This window comes from Ursus arctos, unplaced genomic scaffold (genome assembly GCF_023065955.2).
Source record: "Ursus arctos isolate Adak ecotype North America unplaced genomic scaffold, UrsArc2.0 scaffold_3, whole genome shotgun sequence".
Lineage (NCBI taxonomy): Eukaryota > Metazoa > Chordata > Mammalia > Carnivora > Ursidae > Ursus > Ursus arctos.
This window is the reverse complement of record NW_026622985.1, coordinates 37,143,794-37,167,850: the sequence shown is the minus strand read 5'-3', so window position 1 is coordinate 37,167,850 and position 24,057 is coordinate 37,143,794. Positions and strand designations below refer to the sequence as shown.

The 24,057-nt window shown below is 36.0% G+C and overlaps 1 protein-coding gene and 1 long non-coding RNA gene across 4 annotated transcripts in view; one reads left to right on the top strand and one right to left on the bottom strand.

The window, feature by feature from the left end:
- The window catches only part of LOC123001407 (uncharacterized), a 118,517-nt gene extending 102,691 nt beyond the window's left edge, over positions 1 to 15,826 (bottom strand). Inside the window, exons 1-2 of the long non-coding RNA XR_008956348.1 lie at positions 15,224 to 15,826; positions 11,966 to 12,055 (exon numbers count right to left, since the gene is read on the bottom strand). This is a non-coding gene — a long non-coding RNA (uncharacterized LOC123001407). The remainder of the gene's footprint in view (positions 1 to 11,965; positions 12,056 to 15,223) is intronic.
- SEM1 (SEM1 26S proteasome subunit) overlaps positions 15,366 to 24,057 on the top strand; it is a 29,853-nt gene continuing 21,161 nt past the window's right edge. The window contains exons 1-2 of one of the 3 annotated variants that reach the window (XR_008956347.1): positions 15,366 to 19,873; positions 20,021 to 23,312. Coding sequence is in view for 1 of the 3 variants with exons in the window: in XM_044386701.3 (XP_044242636.1) it covers positions 15,501 to 15,576 (76 nt within the window). In the remaining 2 variants the exon portion in view is untranslated. Of the gene's footprint in view, positions 19,874 to 20,020; positions 23,313 to 24,057 lie in introns of those variants that run through there. The other 2 variants (XR_008956346.1, XM_044386701.3) reach the window with 2 other exon arrangements.

The window sequence follows — 24,057 nt, the reverse complement described above, 5'->3', positions numbered from 1 at the left end:
ATGTGTATTTTTCAGGAACTTTCAACTGCATGTTACCAAATTCGGTGGGCATTTCCACAGGAATAGGTATTTAAATAATTACTACCTCCCTTAAACATACTGAGATACTTACATCCCTATCCAGAATTCTTTGAATGTTAAGGAGTTATTAAATTAATTTATTCAAAAAGAAGAATCTGACTTCAAAGTTTATTTCTATCATTTGACTCATTATAGTAACTGAGAATTTTACTGAATATATATGTGATTCTGAAACAAATGTACAAGGCTCTGTGGCTTGGTTTCTAATTTCATTATCATATTCTACTCAGCAATGTTGCTTGGACTCAATGCTAGCCTAGGATTTTTTCCTTAGTCTTTAGACCCAGAACTTCATCTAACAGAGTTTAGGCTTATGTTCCATAAAGTCACTAGAAAACTTTATTCATTTATTATGCAAAGTATTTACACCAAGAAATTTTTTTTTTCTTCAGATATTGACCTCAGAAATGAACCAAGGACAGACATAGGCTTAATGTATGGAGGCAGGGAATAAAGCAAAGAGAATGTTTTCAAGTTCAAACAGCTTGATGAAACTTCCCCTTACAATTATGGCACCACAGACTTATGTCTGCCCAGGAGCCTAAATATTCCTGTCACTGGTCTGGGAGCCCTTAGTTTAGAGACACACCAAAACATTCTTACTTTAAAATTCTCATTTTTTTTCTGAATGCCACATGCACCCACACCTTTCTAATACTATATCTTCATCTCCACTGAAACCCTCTTACAGCATTTGGACAATGTGTTTTACATTCCATTTAGCCGACTTCCTATGGAAAGGAAGTATCTATGTACATTAATTGCTGTCCGTCCCACAGTAGGACTTGCCTTTTTTCTCTCCTTTCCAAAAATTTTTTTCCCTAGCATTTATCTTATTTCGGTCTCCTTTGTATATCCAATTACTACAATTGCATATAGCAATAACTTACCACATTTCAAATTCATAGTTATATCAGTTGAATAGGTACCATAAGCACAAATAAGAGCGAAATGGTATTATAAAATCACAGAGGAGAATCATATAAAATAAACACTCCTTTGTTCCTCATCCTATATGTTTGAATGGGAGAATTAATATAGGTTGACATAATGACAGGGATGTTGGTACTTTAATACATAACAGTAAATGAAGGAGTGCAATTGAACAAGCCTGTCTTGTGGTCAGTTATTACTGACTTGAAGTTTTAATTCAGGGGACATTTATTTTGTTCTAAATACAGTGTTTAAAAGCTTTGAGAGAATAGCAGGGAAGCACCCAGAGAGGGAAAATAGTATTGTAATTAATATTCATAAACATACTATAATTAATACAGCCTCTGAAGTATTTTTACCTAAATTTTAAAAGGATCCTATGATCAACAAATGGTGCTGGTATAACCGGATATCCATATGAAAAAGAATGAAGTTGGACCCTTATTTCACACCATGTACAAAAATTAACTGAAAATGGATCACTGACCTAAATCTTTCATGACTTTGGAATTAAGCAATGGTTTCTAGATGTGACATAAAAGCACGAGTGATAAAAAACAGATAAATTGGATTTCATCAAGATTAAAAACTTAATGGTAACTATGTGAGGAGATATGTTATTCTGTTTTATTGTAGTAATCACTTCACAGTGTATACCATCATGTTGTACACTTAAATATATACAGTTTCTATTTTAAAAATATATAAATTATAAGACTAAAAACTTTTTGCTTCAATGGACACCATCAAGAAAGTGAAAAGACAACCCACAGAATGGGAGAAATTGCAAATCATATGTATCTAATAAGGAACTTGCACCCAGAATACATAAAGAATTACTATACCACAACAATAAAAAGACAACCCAATTTAAAAATGGTCTAAGGATTTGAACAGACATTTCTCCATAGAAGATATACAAATGTCCAATAAGCACTTGAAAAAATTAACATTATTAGTCATTAGAGAAATGCAAGTCAAAGCCATAATGAGACACTACTTCACACCCACCAGGAGAGCTATAATCAAAATGATAATGACAAGTGTTGACAAGGTTATGAACAAACTGGAGTCCTCATACATTGCCAATGGTAATGTAAAATGGTACAATGCTTTGGAAACAGTTTGATAGTTCTTCAAAAAGTTAAATATAGAGTTACCATATGAGTCAGCAATTCTATTCCTACTCGATCCACCTCCTAGTTATAGCCCATGAAAAAATGAAAACAAATCCACACAAATTCATAATAACCAAAAAGTGGAAATAACCCAAATGTGCATCAACTGATGAAGCGACAAACAAAATTTGTGCACCACAAAAAAGGGTACAATTTTATACTATTTGACCATAAAATGAAGTTATCAATACATGTTATAACATGGACGAACATTGAAAACATTATGGTAAGGGAAAGAAGGCAGACACAAAAGATCACATATTATATGACTTCATTTGCATGAAATGTCCAGAATAGGCAAATCCATAGAGAAAGAAAGTAGATTAGTGGTTGCCAGGGCCTGGGGCAGAGGGAAATGGAATGACTGCTAACAGGTATTGGGTTTCTTTTTGAAGTGATGGAAATATTTTGGAATTAGATAGCAAAAGTAGTTGCAAAAACTGTGAACATACTAAAACCCTAGAGTTGTACTCTTCAAAATAGGAAATTTTCTGGTATGTGAGGTAGGTATATGAAATATCCACAGTTTAAGGTAAAGAAATTATGGTTCAAAAAGGCTGAGGACTTTATTAACATTGGAGGCTGGTGGTATAAGTGCATTGAATTAGGCTAATGGTTCTCAAAATGTGATTTGGAAATCAGCAGTATCAACGTCACCTGGAAACTCGTTAGGTATGCACATTCTCAGGTTACACTCCAGATCAAATGAGTCAGAACCTCTGGATGGGGAGCTCAGCAATCTGCGCTTTAACAAGCTCTGTAGGTGAATTTGATGAACACTCAGGTGTGAGAGTCACTGGGTTAGTTACTCCTTTACTGCTCTTCTGGTCACTAGATGTTTAGCCTATGGCAAGTTTCTTGACCTTTTGGTGCCTCAAATTATTCATCCAGAGGAATCATTCCTCACAGGGTTATTATGAGGATTAAATGTTTAAATACAAGTAATTTGCTTGGAAGAGAGTTTGCCACTCACTAAGCTGAGTACTCATAAGAATAGGCTATTATAATACAATAGTACTGAGCTGATACAGGAAACAAATATAGATCCCCTGTCTTGGGGAAATTGAGTCACAGATGTAAGTTTAAATTTTCTAGTAGCCACATATAAAAAGTAGAAAGAAATAAGATAAAGCAATAACATATTTATTTAACCCAATGTGTTAAAAAATATCATTTCAACATGTAATCAACATAAAAAATATTTAGATATTTTGCATTCTCTTTTTCAAACGGAGTTACCAAAATCCAGTATATTTTATACTTAGAGCACATCTCAATTTGGACTAGCCACATTTCACTTGCCCAGTAGTCACCCATGGCTGATGGCTGGTGTACTGGACAACAAAGCTCTTACTCAAATGCTATGCTCTTTCCCTCACCTAAAGTTCCTAAGACTTCAGCATGTTGTCTGTGTCTGAGGGGAATGACCAGATGGGGACAAGTCATGAAGCATTCTTTCCTGACATATCCCATCTTAAAAGGTGGATGCTGGGTTGCAGATGAGCCTCCAACCTATGTCCTCAACCGCATATTGTTACACAAGGATGATCTGGTGAACTGCCTGAGGAGAATCTTAAGGGAGAAACATAGTAGACTGCAGGCTTCCCTGTATTGTTCACTCTCGTATCCATAGCCTAGAAAACTTGCCAGGCACACAGCAGGCACTCAGCATAATTTTTTCAATTAATGAATGAACACTGAGAGTGCTAGCTAAACTTTTAATTTTATTACATTTTTTTTCAAATATCTGAAAACATCTAATAATTCCTTTCATAATGTCTTCTCATAAGCAGATCCATTTTTGTTCTCTAAATTGATTTTTTTTATGCTTCTCCTTATATTTAAATATTCATCAAGCCCCTAATAAAGATTAGGTTTCAAGAACATGAGCCCATAATAGTACTGCTGATATTAGGGGTTTATTTGCTGTTACAGAAGACATATTTTATATATGTGCAAACAACATACAAAGATCACAAATACAATTTTGTTTGGATTTCTTATTGCTGATCTAAGAATAAATGGAAGCAAATATCCAGAGTTTCAGTATCAATGAGTCTTCCTCATTCTCTGTAGCAGTAACTATAGGGCATATTTTTACATTAAGGGGTCATATCCCTGGATAATGCTGCATTAGTAAAGCTTACAGACTGAAGTAACCTGCAGAAATACTGTTGACATGTGGGTGGAGTGGTTTCTCAGGGAGGTTGCTACCTGGCATGAATTAGTTTCTCACTGAGTTCCTAGGATCCTAGAAGCAAGATGTTGTGTGTAGTTAACTCAGACAAGGTCCTAATAACAACCTAGAAGACTTCCTTGACTCACTCTATACTTTTCCTTATGCTCATTCCCCTCCAGACACACTAGCCTTCTTCCTGTTCCTCAGACATACCAGGTTTGCCCCAACCTTCCGCTATGCTGAATGTTCTTCCACCCACAAATTCACCTGGCTACCTCCTTTCACTTCCAGTCTTGCTCGGATGTCTCTCCTCCCTGAGTTCTACCCTGGTTGCACTATTAAATACAGTCACCTCCCCAGATTCCACCCCCTGCCCCTCATCTTCTTAAGCCTGCTTTTTACCCCACTTAGCACTTACCACCCCTTAACTTATGATATGCCATCCTGTGTTGTTTATTGTTCCTCATACTAGAATGTAAGCATCACAAAGAACAGAGATCTTGTCTACTTTGTTCACTGATGCACCCCATCCTAGAGTAGAGGCTGGTGTACAGCAGACACTCCATAAATCCTTGTTGTATGAACAGTTCACTCATAGACCAGATTCTTTAATAGATTCTTTCTCTTTTCACTTTTTAAGCCTGCTCTAATATTAAGATTATCTGGGAGGTTTTGCAAGCCTGAGAAGTTGAACTCTCCCCACTTTTTGGTTGGGCTTGCTCACTGAAGGGTCCTGTCTCTGGAATTCATTTCTCTAGGCAGGTTGCCAGAGCCTGAATTTGTCATCTTTGGTGTATGATGCAAGATTTAGGGTTTTTGTTTTTCTTTTTGGAGGGGCGTGTTTCAATTTTGGCTAACTTTATTGTTTTGTCTGGGGTTTTATTCTTGTGTTGAGTTTTGTTTGTCTGGGTTGACCAAGCAATTAAGCAACTATTCTTCACAGAGCTATGGAATACTAGAAATTAGAGCTGGAAAAGACCTCATGGTTGATCCAGTCCATCCCCCTTGCCATTGAAGTCTTGCTCCCCATAATACAAAGTCCACAGCTTTGTTCAATGAGGTTTTAAATGTCCTCAGAGATTCCTTTAGGCGCCCACTCAACTAACCTAATACTCTCAACAATTAACAAAAATTCCCAGTGTATGTCTAAACTCTCCCTTTCATATTTTCATTTTATTTCTATTTGTAGTCCAAGGCAACAAGACTTTTCTCTTATGGGATTTTACATCTTTTAAAGACGTGTGGATTTATATTTCTGCTCTTAACAGTTCTTTAGCCAAACTATACATGTGTTCCTACCTTTCTTCATTCTCTTCAATTTTGGTTTTGCTTAGTGAATTCTTTCAAACTCCTTGATTTTTAGTATGTGTAGTTTCACTAGTCATCCACTAAATGACTGTAAAACAATGCTTTTCCTTCTGAAACCTTAAGTAAGACAAAGCACTGCCACCTACCATATGAAACTGCAAATATATCCAATTTGTTGCCATAATCAAGCTAGGCTGTTTTTATTTTATTCATCAGAATATTAAACAAATCCTGTGCAATGCTCTTCCCTTGACTTTAAAATTTTGAGGGTAATTGTGTAATATCAGACATCTCACTTAAGCCCTTTTCTTTTGTTTTTATATCTGCAAAAGGAGAGAATACTGGCTTCAGCCTCCTTTGCTATAATCTTATGAAAATAAAGATGTTATTATAGGGCTAGAAAGAGATCTTTCAGAGATAAAGACCTTTCACTTCCTAGCTTTCAGACAGAATCACATAGGATAAATTATTTTCAATACTATGAAGTTCAAATGGCACTCTTTTTTTCCTGGTTTATAGTAATTTATGTTAAATCAGTACAACTCAAACTAATTGTAGCAAAGGGCAAATTTCACAAATTCCCAAATGCCATGGACTGATTTTTGTAAAATACAAAATCACAGGGTTGGATGAAGTGGCAATGTCAAACTGCTCTAACAGTCACTTTTTTAATTTACCTTTTCTTAGATGGGCACCAGTCCATGGACCGTACTTTGAGTAGCCCTAACAATCATTTTCCTCACTTTCAGAATCAGATACTTTATGTTTCTCTTCTAAAGGTTAACATAATACTTGCTTTTACTTTTCAGCTTGTTTTCTGATTCACTTGAAAATCAACTTTTAGAAAAGAGAAGAGCCAATCAATCATTTCCTGAAAACATTGGTTACATGTTTCCCATTTATTTATCTTCACTTTTTTCAAAGTGTAATAATCCCTAATTTATTTCATAAAATCAAATCTGAATGAAAAATTTTTACGAAAGAAAAAAAAAAACAATTTCTTGGCATTTATACCAAGTCAGTACCTTACAGGATAGTCTCTTGGTCACACAATGCCAGCAGCCTCACTTCTTAAACTGTCTCTAGTCTCTAGCAATTCTGACCAAGGCTAGGGCAACACTGTTAACAGCAGAAATCCATCAATCCAAGAAGGTAAAAAATGCTCTCACTTATTCCACCCTGCATGGCACTCTGCCATCAACCTGCACTTTCTGGATTTAAGACACAGATTATATGTCAGCAATAACTGGAGTAGCTATTACATAAGCTGGTTATGGGATGCCATGTGCTTTCAAACGGCATCTTTTATAGTTTGGGCATTACGAAAATTTAGTTTTAGCACTCTTTCTGAAATAAGCTTCTCTTATTTTTAGTGGGTTTTAATTACTTTGAGAGGGAATTAAATAAAAATATATTGAAATATCATTTCTCCAGGGAATTTAAAAAATAAAGTTTATGGGAAAACATGAAATGTGAGGAAATATTAAATATAGTAAACTGCACAAATGTAATACATAAGTTACACATTGGGCTTTTTATGATCTAAAAATCTATTCCAAGAAAAAGAAAAAATGAAATTCAAAGACTTACGAGCTTGTTTCGAAAAATACTAAAAATAAGTTCCAGCTGGTGTGAGAACATGGTAAAGGTATAACATGGTACCAGGGTAAATAATAGCACAGGATGGGTGAGGCAGGCAGAGGGAAACTTTAAATGCAGAACATTTTATACTGCTTTTTAAAGGGATTTTTACAAAAGTAAGAAAACATATATACACACATCAACAGCAGAGAAAATGTATTGAAACAATATATCAGATGATGTTTTCTTTACACAATTTTCCAAGAGTAAGCACATGGCCAACACAGATTAATCACTAATGAATTTAATAAAGTGAACAGATTATTAGCTCCTAAAGCTAGTTATTTTATTTTCTAATGTTTCAATGTGCCAGATGTTTCATAAAAATAGTTTTTACTATTTAAAATGATTTATGAAGCTAGAATACCCAACTTTTATTTCTGTGTTAAAATTTAAGAGTTAAAAACCGTTAACAAACAGAATTTGCAGTTCAGTTAGCAGTCACTGAATGTAAAAAGAGTTCTTAAAATGCTCCTCTTCAGAGCCATTCTCGTTCCCATAGAAACCAATGTGAGATCCTGGAAAACAAGGTAAGTTCTAAAATAATCACCATTATAAATACCCATTATATAAATGTAAATACGGGCAATTGAAATGATTTAGATGATTTTGAAATTGCATATCATTTCCCAAACCATAATGATTCCTTCAGAGTGGTTCTTGTCTGTCATATAAATACAGCATTTACAAAATTTTTAAAATTCTTATGATTTACTTGTGAGACCATAATCGCCTTTTCAAACAAGTCTTGGGCATGCAAATATCGATTTCTGAACATGTATTTTGGTGCAAGATGGGTATTTTGGCTGGGCTTTTCCTTTGTGGTAGATTAAATACTTACCATTATTAGTATTTGGATTTCACATAATCATTTCTCTATTCAATATTAATTATTTTACAAAGAGATCTAGATATTTTGGAGAATTATTTTACAATTATAATTTTCATTTTTATTTATGCAAACATTCTGTCATATTAAAAGAGCCAAGAACTCTTCTTTTATTGGGACTGTAATTCTTCTGAAAGTCCAGAATCAATCACTGAGTATAGGGCACTCATAATATTAATGAAGATGTGAGTGTGCATTGTTCACAGATATATATGCCTCTAAGAGATAAGCCTCCTAATATTTAAGAAGCAAGAGCATTTCAGGGGTAAAGTTCCAATAGCAAGAAACAAGCATTTTAATTTAGTGTGGCTGTTGAAGGGGTTCTGGACATGCCACCCCAAAAAATGTCACTTTGGAGTGATTATTTTGAGGCGAAGGAACCTGAAAAACAACGGATACAGGGGGAGGCTTTCTCTGAACTTCCCTCATCTGCCTAAAGACAGAGCCTTCAAAAGGAATTCAATTATCATAAATCCCCTTCCTGGGATTGACTCCTACCACTGGGAGGAAACTAGAAGTCAACTCAACACCCAGACAAACTTTGTCACAAATTATCATATCTCCTATCTATTCTTTAACAGCCCATTCGTCTTTAGTAAAAATAATTTACTCTCCCCTAAGTTGCCTATATCCTCTGCTTCCTCTGTGAAAGATGGCATATAAACTCTCAAGTCTCACCACTTTTTTGGGTATTCATTTTTTTTTCCTGTGATGCCCTGGTGTACATAATATTAAAAATTAATAAGTTTGTTTACCTTTGCTCCTGTTAATCTGCCTGTTGTCAATTTATTTTGTAAACCCAGTTACTGAACCTAGGAGAACAAAGGGAAAGTCTTTTCTCCCCTAAACTGTTAAAGGAGCCACAAGTTATAGACTAGTCTTGCAGTATTGTTAGCTGAATCAATGATCAGAAAGTCAGGTATTTTCTCTTCCATTTCATCTAAACCCTTGCTTCTTAAAATGTAGTCTCCAGACCAGCAAAATGAAAGCTTGTTAAAAATGTAGAATTTCAGGCCCTAGGTAGACCAGCTGATTCAGAAGCTGCATTTTAACAAGATCACCAAGGGTGAATTCACATTAAAGTTTAGAAACACAGCCAGTCTCAAATATTTGCTCCAAACAAATTTTAGCTTTATTCCAGGTAGACTGATGGAAGCTAAAAAACCTACTAGCAAGTAAACTCTAAGAGGGGAGGAACTATGTCTGCATGTGGCATCCGCACATCATGTAGTTTAGAGGAAAATCCATAGATAATCTTAAATAATTTTAAGAAGAGAGAATGAAAAATATCCCTTTATTTCAAAAATGACATATTTCAAGTTTTATATTTTTAAAAGAAAATGTTCTTATATTTTGTTTTTGCCCACTCCCCCAAACCAAACCATTAAACATACATCACAGACAAAAATCAACTCAAAGTAGATGAAAGATTTAAATGTAAAACCTGAAGTTGTAAAACTCCTGAAAGAAAACATAGGCAAGAGCTTTATGACATTGGTCTAGGCAGTAATTTCTTGGATATGACACCAAAAGCACAAGCCGTAAAAGCAAAAATAGACAAGTGGGACTACATCAAACTAAAAAATTCTGCACAGCAAAATCAATAATCCACAGAGGCAACTTACAGAATGGGAGAAAAATATGTGAAAACTATATGTAACTAATAAGGGGTTAATCTCCAAAATATATATGGAACTCGTTACAATTCAATAGCAAAAACCCAAATAACCCAATTAAAAAATGGGCAAAGGCGGGGGGGGGGGGTACCTGGGGGTGGTTCAGTCAATTAAGCCTCTGACTCTTGATTTTGGCTCAGGTCATGATCTGCGGGTCATGAGTTGAGTCCCACACTGAGCTCTGCACTGGGTGTTGGCCTGCTTAAGATTCTCTCTCTGCCTCTGCCCCTCCCTCCACAGGCACGCTCTCTCTCTCTCTCTCAAAAAAAAAAAAAAAAAAAAAAGGCAAAGGACTTTAATAGACATTTCTCTAAAAAAACATACAAATGACCAGTAGGTATGTGAAAAGATACCCAACATCATGAATCATCACGGAAATGCAAATAAAAACCAAAATGAGATATCACCACCTCACATCTATTTGTCAGGATGGCAATAATAATAAGGTAACATGTATTGACAAGGATATGGAGAAACTATAACCCTTATGTACTGTTTTGAAGAATGTAAAATGATGCAGCCACTATAGAAAACAGTATGAGGATTTTCCCAAAAATTTCAAATATAACTATACATGATCCAGCAATTCCACTTCTGGGAATTTATTCAAAAGAACTGAAATCAAGATCTCAGGAAAATATCTGCACTCCCATGTTTTTTGCAGCATTATTCACAATAGCCAAGATACAGAAACAATCTAAATTCCCACTGACAGATAAGAGGATGGAATATTACTCAGCCTTAAAAAAGAATGAAATTCTGTCATATTCAACAACATGGATGAACCTGGAGGACATTATGATAAATAAAATAAGCCAGTCACAGAAGGACAAATATTGCATGATTCCACTTACATAAGATATTTATAATAGTCAAACTCATAAAAACAGAGAATAAAATGGTGATTGCCAGGGGTTGGAAGAAGAGGGAAATGCAGAATTACTATTTAATAGGTATAAAGTTTCAGTTATACAAAATGAGTAAGTTCTAGAGATCTGCTGTACAGCAGCATGCCTATAGTTAATAATACTGCATTGTGCATTCAAAAATGTAAGAGGGTAGATATATTAAGTGCTCTTACCACAATAAATTAAAAAAAAAAAAATAGATCACAGCAGGGTTTAGAGCTAGCTGCAGGTATTCAGAGTTTGACCTCACAGTTATAGCCCAGTTTTCTTAAAGACCTTCAAGATCTGTTTTAGGGGAAAGTGAATAAATTTTAAAGCCCCAGAAAGAATGAAAATGTGAACATGGAGCTATGGATTTATACAAAATAAAAGATGTTCTATGAAAGACATCCCAAAGTCTACTTTCTAAATCTCATCCTTTCTACATTTCTCTGCTTTATAACCATTGCTGCAAATTGCATATGGTTTAGTTTGCCCCTCCCTTTCAAATTTCCATTTTCTTCTAACAGAGTTACATCTGCATTTATCACAAATATATGTGAAATTTTGATGACAGTGTTGGTTAACTGCCTAAATGTTGTGACTTGGTGGGGAGAGAAGGGTCCTGAAGGTCTGCTTTACAGATTTAATTTCATCTAGGACCTGTTCTTTGGAGACTCAGAGAGAAGCTCCAGCAAATAGTTGTGTTCTGGAGGTTAGAAAGGGAAGATAAAAAGATAGATAGGGCACAGCCACAGTTCAGTATTTCTTGATGACAAGCATGGATGCTGTTGGAATTAATTTTTTTTCCCTAAACTCGAGGAGTTTTATGACTTGCTAGAGGGTACGAATCAACATTATCATTCTCCTTTCTACTTCAAACTATTACTATTTATTGCCTGCTCACCATATGCCAGACAACCTTCTGAGTGTGTTTTATAATACTTATTTAATCTTTCTAACAACCTTATGGAGAAGGTAACCGATTACTCCCATTTCAAAGATGAGTAAACTGAGGCCCAAGAGGGAAAGTAATTTTCTAGGGCCCCACAGATGGTAAGTAGCAGAGACTGAGTTAAGTAGAGTGATTCCAGCACCAAAGCTTTTTACATACCCTGAAAGGACATCCTAGAGACTTGATGTGTAAACCTGTCTTGTCAGTTCTTACATATCTTATGTAAGTGGCTAATTACCTGTAGCTTCCTGAGGTCAAAATGAAGGTGACTTTGAAATCAGTCCTTCCTCCAGATATCAGGCATTTAGCAGCCCCTCACCATTTCTTCCTGGATAGAGATAGGCATAGAAAGGTCAATCTTGTAGAATCAATTCTGCCTAGTTACTGAATGGTCACTCTATAGCAAACTTAAGGATTCAGGTATTTGTGGTAGAACTAAAACTATATAGATCCCAAATGGGACTTCAGGGAAAAAAAGATTTGCTAGAGACAAACTGAATCATCTACTATAAAATCTGCTGCTAGCTTGATTTCTTGTGAAGTTAAATATAATCAACCAATTACAGATACGATATGTTGGTAAAGGTATAGTTTTGACTGCAGTGCTTCTCTCTAAAGTTGTAGAGGGTTTCCTAGCCATACACAGCTAAGTCAATCTTAAGATTCCATTTTCTTCTTCATTCTACCTCTTTGACCTCTGTACTTCCATCTAGATTTGTATGTTTCTGCCATTTTCCTACATGTGTACATGTTCAGCAGTGTTAGAAAGAAATGATTTCAGGGGTTCTTATGTCAACTGTCTGCCTCTCCACACACTGAGATTTTTTTTTTTTCTCTTATCCTTTAAAAAGCCCTTAGGATACAATAGCTCCACCACTTCTTAGCACTGTGACTTTGGCCACGTTACAACCTCTCTGTGCCTCAGTTCCCTCAAGTATTAAATAGATTTAAATTGTACTCAATACAAAAAAAGGACTTGGCACAGTGCCTGATACAAAGTAAACACTAAATACATGTTAGCTATTATTATTATTAACTTATGGAGGAACTCACTTCTTCCCAAAGTTTCACCAAGATATCATCTAGGAAACAAAATCCACATTTAAAGACTTTTAGGGTTAGTATAGAGGATCTGAGCTATTTTAAAATTTAAGACCCTTATTTAGTAAGAGCTAACATGTATTGATCACTTATTACATGCCAGGTATTGGGTTATGCCATATATGTGTGCATGTATGTATATATATATATGTGCACACACACACATATATGAGCATATATAGTCACTTAATCTTTGTTATAACTCTACAAATCACTAAAATTACTTCAGAGAAATTTAGCAATTTGCCTAAACCTCCTGGTTAGTAGGAATTGAGCCTAGGTTTATATCCTGGTCCATCAAATACGTATTCTTACATGCTTAAGTTAGCAAAGCAATAATGCCTCTTATACTTTAATAGCTATCATTTTCCAGAGTTTTTCCATGTATGATGGCCATTTAAATGAGATGTTGCTCATTGTGGCGTGTGCCATGATGATTAAAATATGTTATTTCAGGGACGCTTGGGTGGCTCAATCGGTTAAGCGTCAGACTCTTGATATCATCCCAGGTCTTGATCTCAGGGTTGTAAGTTTAAGCCCTGAGTTGAGCTCCACGCTCAGTGTGGAGCCTACTTAAAAAGAAAAAAAAAAATTTTTTTCCAGTGGTTCCAGCATTCTGGGCTTAATGGATCAGTAAATTTTTCAATTTCAAAAATTGGAGACATAACATAAAATGTTGTTTTTAAATTATTCCTTTAAATATATTCAATTTTATGGGGGAAATCATTATATCGCCATTGATTTTTTTTTTTTTTGCTAAGATTGATATAAACATCAATCACATATCAGATAAATTAAATAATGCACTTAGAATTTGGGATTCCTGACTCCTTGGCCAAATTTTTTATAGCATTTTTAAAAATTCAGATACACTTCACGTAACATAAAAATTTATCATTTTGAAGTGTACACTTCAGTAGTTTTTAGTACATTCACTGCTTTGCAACCATCATGACTACCTAGTATCATCCCACAAACCCCATACCTATTAGCAGTTAGTCCCAATTCCCCCCTTTCTCATCTCCTGGCAGCCATTAATTTTTCTGTCTCTATGGATACATCCTTAGGCAAATCTTTTATCTCTGTACAAAATGGCTGTCTCAGATCTGTGATTTGTTTTTTATTCCTTGCTGCCTAAATCAAACCGCCTGCCCAAAGCTTTACCTTGGTGTGTCATTCCCAGTGGCATATGTAATATACATGATAGATGGCATGAAAGTACAAAATTCTAAGAGGTCCCATCAAGGTTAGCAAATACTGCCATACGTATGGATTTTAATATGAAGAAATATACTACATACTTAATACATTTCCACTGTCCGCATTTACTTACAGTTTAAGTTGACTTCTAATTTTAATTCCAATTTTAGATTTTCCTCATCTTTTCTTTCTCTTCTTTTGGTATTTATTCATATAACATGTCAAATTACATACACATAGAACTTAATTTGAAGGCTGTTAATGTTTTAAGTAACCACTACAAATTAAAATAGTATTATAAGGGCCATCTTATTTTTTTTTTTAATTTACATCTAATTGAGGTTGCCAAATTCTGGTCCAAATTTGTGCTATATTTAGTTGCTCTATTCTCTGTACATCCATACACTCTGTTCATTTCTCAGAAAATTTCCTTTTAAAATAGAAATTTAAATGTATTACTATGTTCCACTGTGATTTATCTGTTTATATGTCTCGGAGTGGAATCTGAACTCCTGGAAGGGAAGGACTTTGTCTATACATGTTTGATTTCCAGTACGGTGTCTGGCGCATGGTATGAACTAATGTTAACTACTGTTGTTGAATGAAGGAATAGGATTTAAATATGAACAAGCATAAGTATCAAAATTTATAACACCCAATTATATATTACATAATATCCATCTATAATATTACATACACATATAAGTTTTATAAATTCACAGCTACATTAAAAATATTTAATATTTGAAAAATTCAAAATGATATATTTGAACACCATAAAACGTTAAATATATCGAGTTTTACATAGTATTATTTTATAATAACCTATAAAGTAGTTATTACACACACAGACACACACTCTATTTAACAGGGTATTCACCACAGCGTAATTACAAGATGGAGGAACAACGAACGGAAGAGTTTGGAGATTCAAGTCAGGTAAACAAACCTGCATTTGGATTGTCTAGCACCATTTGGCTGACTTTGGCTATTTCTTTCTGAACCTGAATTTTCTGTGACGTGGAAATATTTAATACCATGCTTAGAGTATTGGTTTAAGGATGGAGCTATCTATATTAAGGGCCCCGCACTCAGCAGGCCCTTCAGGAATCTTAAAGGGCACTTTATCCCTCAGACTAAGTAAAGGTGTTTAATTTTTCTACATTATGAGTCTTTTCCAGTGAGGGAAACCTACCCGGATGCCAAATTTGTCAATTCAGAAAGTCCAGATAAAACAATAAAGGCACAAAATGATCCATCTCTAACTCTGACGGATTGCTAAACCCGCAGGAAGCGCTGGGTGGACCTCCAGTATCCCAGCATTCCTCGCGCTGCTCCCGTTGCTCTTCTACTGCGTCTCTATGGTAGAACCGGCCTCAGAGGCGGCCGCGGCGTTGGTGCCTTCGGTGAGGAAAAAGTGAGAGCTCCAACTTTCCTCTTGGCCTGAGAGGTTTTTGGCGCGGAGCGTCGCCATGTCAGAGAAGAAGCAGCCGGTAGATTTGGGTCTCTTGGAGGAGGACGACGAGTTCGAGGAGTTTCCTGCCGAAGGTAACCGGCTGGGCCCCGGCTTCTGGGCCGCGTGGACGGTGACTCAGGCCTCCGGGTGGAGTCAGCGCGGGTGCTTGGGCTCGGCCCGAGGCGTTCGCGGGAAGTCCGGACCCCTGCGGCCGGCTCTCGAGGCACGCGCGACCCTCCACGCGACCGGCTTCGGGTTCGGAGTGTCTCGGTGGGCCTCACCAGTGAGGCTGAATGCCTTCTGCTTCCTCATTGGGAGGAGCCACCGTGACCCGGGCCTCCAGCCCTGACTCCGGGATGGTCCTTTTTCTTCTTTTCTTTTTTTTTTTTTTTTTACTCTTCAGCCGGCTTACCCGCCACCTCGTTAATGTCTATATAAACCTTTTTTTCCCCCTTTATTTTCTTGTAGTGTGGCAGCCTTCCTTTGTCCTTAAATCATCCAGAATTAAATTGCTGTACCTGGTTAGGCCAATATTGCTTACTTTCAGGACTTTAAAAATGAAGCCTCGTAAGTAGGATGGGAGGATCAGGTGTTTGTGGGTAATAACATGGGTAATAACATGTTATTACCCTATCCTTGTTTCTCATTTTTGATCACTTCAAACTAGCAAAGTTTAAGGATTTATAAGATCCTTATAAAAATCTACATTTTTATTAGTTTCATGGTTACCAAGAGGAGCTTTAGTTTTCTCACTGTAAGTGATAGCAAATAGCTAACATTTATTAGGTGATTACTTGTCTAAATTCTTTGCTTGTAGTAATTCATTTTCACAATTCTAGTAGTTAGGTACCAGTATTATTTTTCAGGTAAAGAAATTGAAGTTTGGAACTGTTAAGAAACTTGTCCCATGTCACATAGCTGACTAGAAATGATGGATACCTTCTAGGAATGATGTACTACTTCTGTTTTATTTTTTTAGATTGTTGTTGCCATGTAGGTTTCCAGAACTATTTGCTTTATTTTCTGTTATGTGTAGAATAAATATTTGTTTTGTAAGAAAAGGCTACTATTGGGTAGCCTTTCTGAAAGTGGTAGGAAGAGAATTGTGGTTAATGGTGTACAAATCTGTTATGTTAAGCAATTACAACTTCACTAAAATTGTCCTAAGTTGTACCCCACCATGATCCTATTGTGCATAAAAACCACATAGCTTAAACATTTGTTCTTTTTATTTATGATGTACTCTATTATTTTGCTTAGCAGAAGAAGATATTAGTGTTCATAGGACACAAACTCAGACTAACCCAAAGCACATTTCAGTTGTGGGATTCATTATATATGGAGGGGATTGTTTTGTTTTTGTTTTGGTAGTGGATTTATCTGTCCAGGCATGTCTTCTCTCTCTCTCTCTCTCTTTTTTTTTAATAAGATTTTTTTTGTTTATTTGAGAGAGAGCGCACCAGCGGGGGTGGGGGAGGGACAGAGTGAGAGGGAGAAGCAGGCTCCCTGCTGAAGAGGGAGCTGGACTTGGTGGGGGTGAAGGGAGCTGGACTGGATCCCAGGACCCCGGGATCATGACCTTAGCTGAAGGCAGACATTTAACTGATGAGCCACCCAGGCGCCTCCAGACATGTTTCTTTCTTTCTTTCTTTTTTTTTTTTTTAAGATTTTATTTATTCATTTGACAGAGAGACAGCCAGCGAGAGAGGGGACACAAGCAGGGGGAGTGGGAGAGGAAGAAGCAGGTTCCCAGCGGAGGAGCCTGATGTGGGGCTCGATCCCAGAACGCTGGGATCATGCCCTGGGCCGAAGGCAGACGCTTAATGACTGCGCTACCCCGTTGCCCCCAGACACGTTTCTTTTACCTCACTGTCAAGTTGGTTCATAATCTAACATTGAGCTATACAGTAGAGAACTGGCTTATTGAGGACAGGATCAACTTTTTACTAAAACTTCATATTTCAAATAGCGCTTATCCATTGTTTATCACATACAAGGTATAGTGCTAGGCACTTTGTTTACATTATATAGTCTATCACCGCAACTGTGAGGAAACTGATGCTTAGATTTAAAAAGCTTGCCATTAAGTAGTCAAGGTAGAATGTGAAAGATCTGTGTGACTCCCCAACATAAGCTTTATTTTTAACCTTTAGCAAGGTGCCTGGCACATAGTAGGGGTTAATAAATGCTTGTTGAATGAATAAACCTGCATTTAAATTAAGTAGTTGAGAATTGACTGCTTAGAAAGTTCTAGAGATAACTGTGTACCTAATGATACACGTGATTTTTCTCAGCAACTGTGATTTCATCAGTTATTGCAGAATATGTAGTTTGTTCTTATTCTAAGTTTATGTTGTGAGCGGCAATTCAAAGTCTTGGTAGTTACACAGTAAAAAAAAAAATCTCGTTAAAGTTAAGAGGAAAAGCAGAGAATTTGGGAGGTGCTGAAGGAGAGAGAATCTTAAGCAGGCTTCATGTCTAGCATGGAGCCTGACGCGGGGCTTGATCTCTCAACATCTCTGAGATCATGACCTGACCTGAAATCAAGAGTCGGTCAGTTAACTGACTGAGCCGTCCAGGTGCCCTGAGAATTTTTTTTTTTTTGAAGACAAAGCCCTCTCACAATCGACCAGTTTATTAAAATTAAGTAAGTCACCACTTGACTGGTCACCTTATAGAATATTTGTTGTTTTCAGGTTTGAATGTATAGACTCTAATTCATTTAGGAATTTTTCCATTTGGAATGAGAAATAACATTGAAATGCCATTGTTTTGTTCAGGTTTCTGATTTTTTTTCCTGTGGTTTATAATTTAGACAGGTTTTCCTTTCATGTTAATTTGAATTGAGATTTTGCTGGGTACAAAATAAGCCCAAGAGGTGAAACCAATCAATATTTACTAATAAAACTCTTATAAAAAACAAAACTAAAAGAGAAAAAACCTGGAGAAATATCACCAAGGAATTATTGAATTATTTCTCTTTTGAAACTATGCATTTTTTGTGTTTGTTTTTTATGGTCTAGTCATGGTTTAGTCTCCATTGCTGTTCAGTGTGATCCATGGACCAACAGTTTTGGTATTAACTGGCAGCTTATTAGAAATGCACTGTCTCAACCTAGACCTACTGAATTAGTTTGGACTTTACCAAGCTTCTTTAAAGATTTGTATGCACATTACAGTTGGAGAATAACTAAATGGCCTATTTTGAATTTATTAGTATTTGAATTTTCAGTTCAATGATTATGTCCTGAATTACTTTCCAAGTTCTCTGCCTTCTTTGGAAATTCTCTTTCTTGTGATTGTCCTTAGGGTAAATGTGTCATTGACAAACACAGTAACAGATGCAACTTAAAATGTCCTATAATCATCTTTTCTATCTATAGAAGGTCTGATTTTCACAGGCCTTGTTGCCTCTCTGCTCCAGAAAGTGGATGATACCCATTGTCTAGGGTAGCTTGCAGTTACAGGAGACTGCTACATGAAAGCCATTACTGAAGTTCTGTATCCCAGGTTTGACTAGTGGATCGTCCGTCTTTTGGGAGAGTGTTGTTGCTTCATCTCATCCCAGATAAGAACTAGTTTGGTAGGATGTCATTCAGTCATTTTAAGGAAGGGTAATTTTTATTTTAAAAAGGAAACTATGGTAATGTGTTTTTATGGAACCTCTTTATTTCTTCTGAATAGTTCTTCAGTGTGAGGTATAACGGTGTGGGAGCGGGAGGGAGTGATTTTCTGAAGGTCCAGAGGAATAAATGCTTCTTTTTTTTTTTAAAACTTGTCGTTATTTAGTGTGTGGATCTGTGTTACATTGGCAGTTCCTTACAGTTTCTCTGATGGGTGTATAATCTGGTCATTAAGAACTATTCAAAAATCAGGTTTAGGATCTTTGTGAAATGCATTCTGCAACTTTTTAACTATTTAAACTGAGAATAGGCTTTGTTAGGAGGACATTCAACATACAGGGTGTGATTGATTATAATTAATTTTGGAGGCTTTGGCATGGTTAGAAGTGGAAAGCAACTTAAAATCTATAGAAGATAAAACTTGTCAAGCTCACATAGCTAGGTTGGTAGTAGTAGAGCAGGGTCTAAAACTGAAATACTTTATAATTTAGTTGAAATGTCAAAAAATTTTTCATCAGATGTTGAAAGGATATTTAAAATATTTTCATTAATCACTTTCTTCTGTCAGTTAGAAGCGGGTGAGAAAAGAAAAGTGGGAAGAACAAGTGGGCCTTTAGGTTCTTTTATTCTCTTTTCTTTCTGTGCCATAATTGAGAGGGTTTTTGTTTTGTTTTTTGTTTTTTTTTAGGGGAAAACTTTTTAGAATATTTAAAAGGAAACTGAGTTTGCCTCCAGAAGTAATGATATTTACAGGAGAATTCTGTTAGTATTCTGTAATTTTTCTGTGATCAGTGAAACTGCTTTATTATTTGATGAATTCAAGAGCAGTATACTACCTACCTTGACGCCCTCCTTGAGAAATTGCTGCATAAGAGACTGTTATTGATGAAATCTTTCTTTTCTCTTGAGGCAGACAGTAAACAAGCTGGTGGTCCCCTCTGGAGTAACTGAGGTACTCTCACCTAACAAAGTAGGACATCTTACAGTAGTTCTTATCCAGGGAAGTATTTTTGGATGTCACATGTGTCTGACAGGTGCAAATGTGAAGTAATGGCATTTAGGGGTAGAGGCCAAGGATTTTAAATGCTAGTTGTACATAGACCAGTACTGCACAAAAAGAATTGTCCTATGAAAAATGCCATGGAGAAATATTTACATTGATTGGATACCAATTGGACTAAACCATCAGTAGGATTTCTGAGAATCTTAGATATAAAGGTAGATAGATAGAACTGATACTGTGTCAGATAATGTACTAGTCAGTTAACTAATGCCCAGAGGGGCTCTGCTATTTTCAGTTATTAAATGTAATATAGTGGACACATAAATAACACAGTCACACGTTTAAATTAGTTACATGATGGTGGCAAAAAATGGAGAAATTGTGTTACTAAAAATAAAAAAAATAAATATGAATGGCAGAGTGCTTGTTGAGTGTCCATTCATGTTAATCATATACAAGAAGAAAGTTTTTGAACCCTGGGATGGAAAAAGCACAATGAATCTAAGATTAGACCTAGGTTCAGAATCCATCTCTTCTCAACTTGCAGCTTGTCAATTCATGTTAGTTACTTCATTTCTTTAAAATGCTTTTGTGGTATTATATATATAATAATTGTACACATAACTGCTTATTGTAAAAACTTAAACCTATAAAAGGGCATAAAAAAATTAAAACCTATAAAAGGGCATGTTTTTCCTGCCTTTCCCCCAGAACATTTGCCATATTCCAGGGATAGCCACTGTTAATTGTCTTTTTTAGTATCCTTCCAGAATTCATGTATATATTGTGTGTGTTTATATGTATTTTAAAAATACAGAGGGCCATATTATATGTACTATTTTTCATTCTAGAGCAGTTCTCAGTTTGTCTTTGACTTTCATGGTTTTGACACTTTTGAAGTTTACAGGCCAGTTATTTTGTAGGATGTTCCTCAACTTGAATTTGTCTCATGTTTTCTCCTGATTAGATTCAGGTTCTACACCTTGGCAGGAATATCATAGTTGTGATTCTGTATTCTCATTGCATCCTATCAGGTGGAACATGATTCACATTTGTTCCATTACTGATGATGTTCACCTTGATCACTTTATTAAGGTAATGTCTGTGAGACTTTTCCAACACTAAATTACTCATTTTCCCTTTGTAATTAATAAGCATTTTGTGAAACTATGGAAATATAAAATTCATTATCAAACTTTCAGTTTATTAATTTGGTTATTTATATCCATACAGACTCATGGATTCTCATTTAATGGGTTATAATATGGTGCTATTATTTATTTTGATCCTCAAATTGTCCTATATTTGAACATGGGCAGCCCCTTCATACTGTCTTCTGTGACCTTTTGACATGTCACCATCATTCTCTGTGCATTTCCAAGCATTCTGACGAAAAAAGGTATTCCAGATTAATCTTGTTCTTTCCCTACTCTGATCCTGCAATCAGCTATTTCTCCAAGGAGCATTTCTTTTAGTGGAGAATGATGTTCAGAAGGCAGGATCTTAACTCCAGTTGTGCTGGTCGCTTTGGCGACCCTCTCAGTGAAAGGAATTAGGAAATGTGTGTGTGTGTGTGTGTGTGTGTGTGTGTGTGTGTGTGTGTGTATAAAACCATGAGTTCACACAGTATCTCCAATTATAGTTCAACACTACAGGGTTCATTCTAGATCCTTTTCTTTTCATATTTGTAATTCCCTTCCCCAACAGTGAGAAACCTGGCTTTCATTGTCTTAAATATATTGTCTGTTTGGTCATCCAGCTCCCTCGCCAATCTTTGTTGCCCCCTCCACCCCAGTTGCCTTCCTTATGTCATTTGGACTTTAACATTCTTTGCCAGGCCACCCCCGTCCCTCCTCACTTCAGTATGGGGTGTCTTCTTCGCCCTGTTCAGGTCTGACACACCAGTCACTCTATGTTCTGCCTCTGTAGGAATGTCCTCTTCGCTCTACCACCTCATCTGGTACCAGGTGCCTTTTGAATTTTGACATATAGCCTCAAATTGCCTTTGAAAATGGTTATGCCAATTAAAATTTCTGTCACAGTTTACCTCTTCTCTCATAAGGTTGCCTATAATCCATATTAAGCATTTTAGTCATTGTAAACCTGATGGATGAAAAATGGAATGTCATCTTTTCATTTTGGTATTGATTTGAGTGAGATTGACCATTATGTTATTCCTTGAACTGTTTCCATCTTAATCCTCAGTTTCTTATATGTAATTTGTGGATAATAGAATTATGTATTATATGAATGTGTTAATCTGTTCGAGCTGCCATAGCAAAATACTGTAGACTGAGTGGCTTAAACAGTGGAAATTTATTTACTCACAGTTCTGGAGGCTGGGAAATCCAAGATCGAGGTGTTGGCCGATTCATTTACTGGTGAGGACTCTCTGGCTTGCAGACTACTGCGTTCTCACTGTGTCCTCACAAGGTGGAGGGAGAAAGAGCAAGCTGTTTGCTCTCTCTTCCTATAATGGCACTAATCACATCATGAGGACTCCACCCTCATGACCTTACACCACCCTAATTACCTCCAAAGACCCCATCTCTAGATACCATTACATTGGGGGTTAGGGCTTCAACATAAGTATTTTGGGATGGGGAGGAACACAAACATACCAGTGATACATGTAAAATGCATAGCATAGAGTTTGGCACAAAGTGGTATTGAATAAACATTAGTCCCCTTTCTTTTCTTTCCTCTAATCTCCTTAGGGAATTGGATTTTGAATATTTGGTATTCACTTAGAATTTGAATTGTTTCTGACAGATATTTTAATTATAATTTTAGGTGTATCCAAAATTAAGCTTGTTGAATTTGTTGGTTAATCAAAAATTGATTTATTAAAAACTTTTAAATTAATTTCAAAAGTACTTTAAAAAATAGTGTATTTGTATAAAATATAAAGATACATAAAACAATAGCATATATTGTTTAAAGATGCATACAGATATGCAAGAGGTATAAAGAAATACAGTGGAGTTAAAAAAAAAAAAACCCAGATCAAGATACTGGTGGTTGGGGATGCCTGGGTGGCTCAGTTGGTTAAGTGTCTGCCTTTGGCTCAGGTCATGATCCCAGGTTCTGGGATCGAGTCCCACATGGGGAGCCTGCTTCTCCCTCTGCCTGCCGCTCCGCTCCCTCTGCTTTGTGTGCTTTCACTCTCTCTCTGACAAATAAATAAAATCTTTAAAAAAAATTATTAAAAAAGAAGATACTGGTGCCTGGGAGGGGTTAGTGAGAGGTGTGCTCCAGTATATTAAACAGTAAAAATTACTTTAGAAAAAATATTTGGATTAGCTCTTTCACTGAATCTATAGAATAAAACAAGCAGTAAATAGTTGCGACTTCAGTATTTAACATTATTACCAGATTGTTGTTAAACATTACTCATTCAAAGATGTTATGAATTGTTGAAAACATTGAGGGGAACATAGAAGTTTCAAAGACTATACTTACACTTCTTCTAAAGTATTAAAAATTCACCAAATATATTTTTTTCCTGTGTTGTGTTGTACATGTAGTGTTTGGTAGAAATAGTATTGTCTTTATTCTGGAACATGTTTTTCTTCTTACTTTCCTTACCCTTCAAGTTCCTGTGAGGTTATTGGTGCATAATAAATGATTTATTCATTCAATATATATTTGTTGAGTGCTTCCTATAAATTGGGCACTGAATGGTGCAGAGAGAATGATGTAGTAAGTGCTTTAGTACATAGTCCCATTTAATCCACATAGCAGTTTTATGAAGGTTTTATGTTTGAGGCTCCACAAAATTTGTTAATTTTCTACCAGGTCACAGTTAACTAGAGGCTGCACTGAGGCAAATTTGACTTCTTAGGTAGATACTTGTCTTTGAACTTAGAAATACCAGAGAGGCAGGGCACGGTGACTTTCATAGTAAGTTGAGCTTTTTAGTATTTTGGATGTGCTTATCTTGGGAG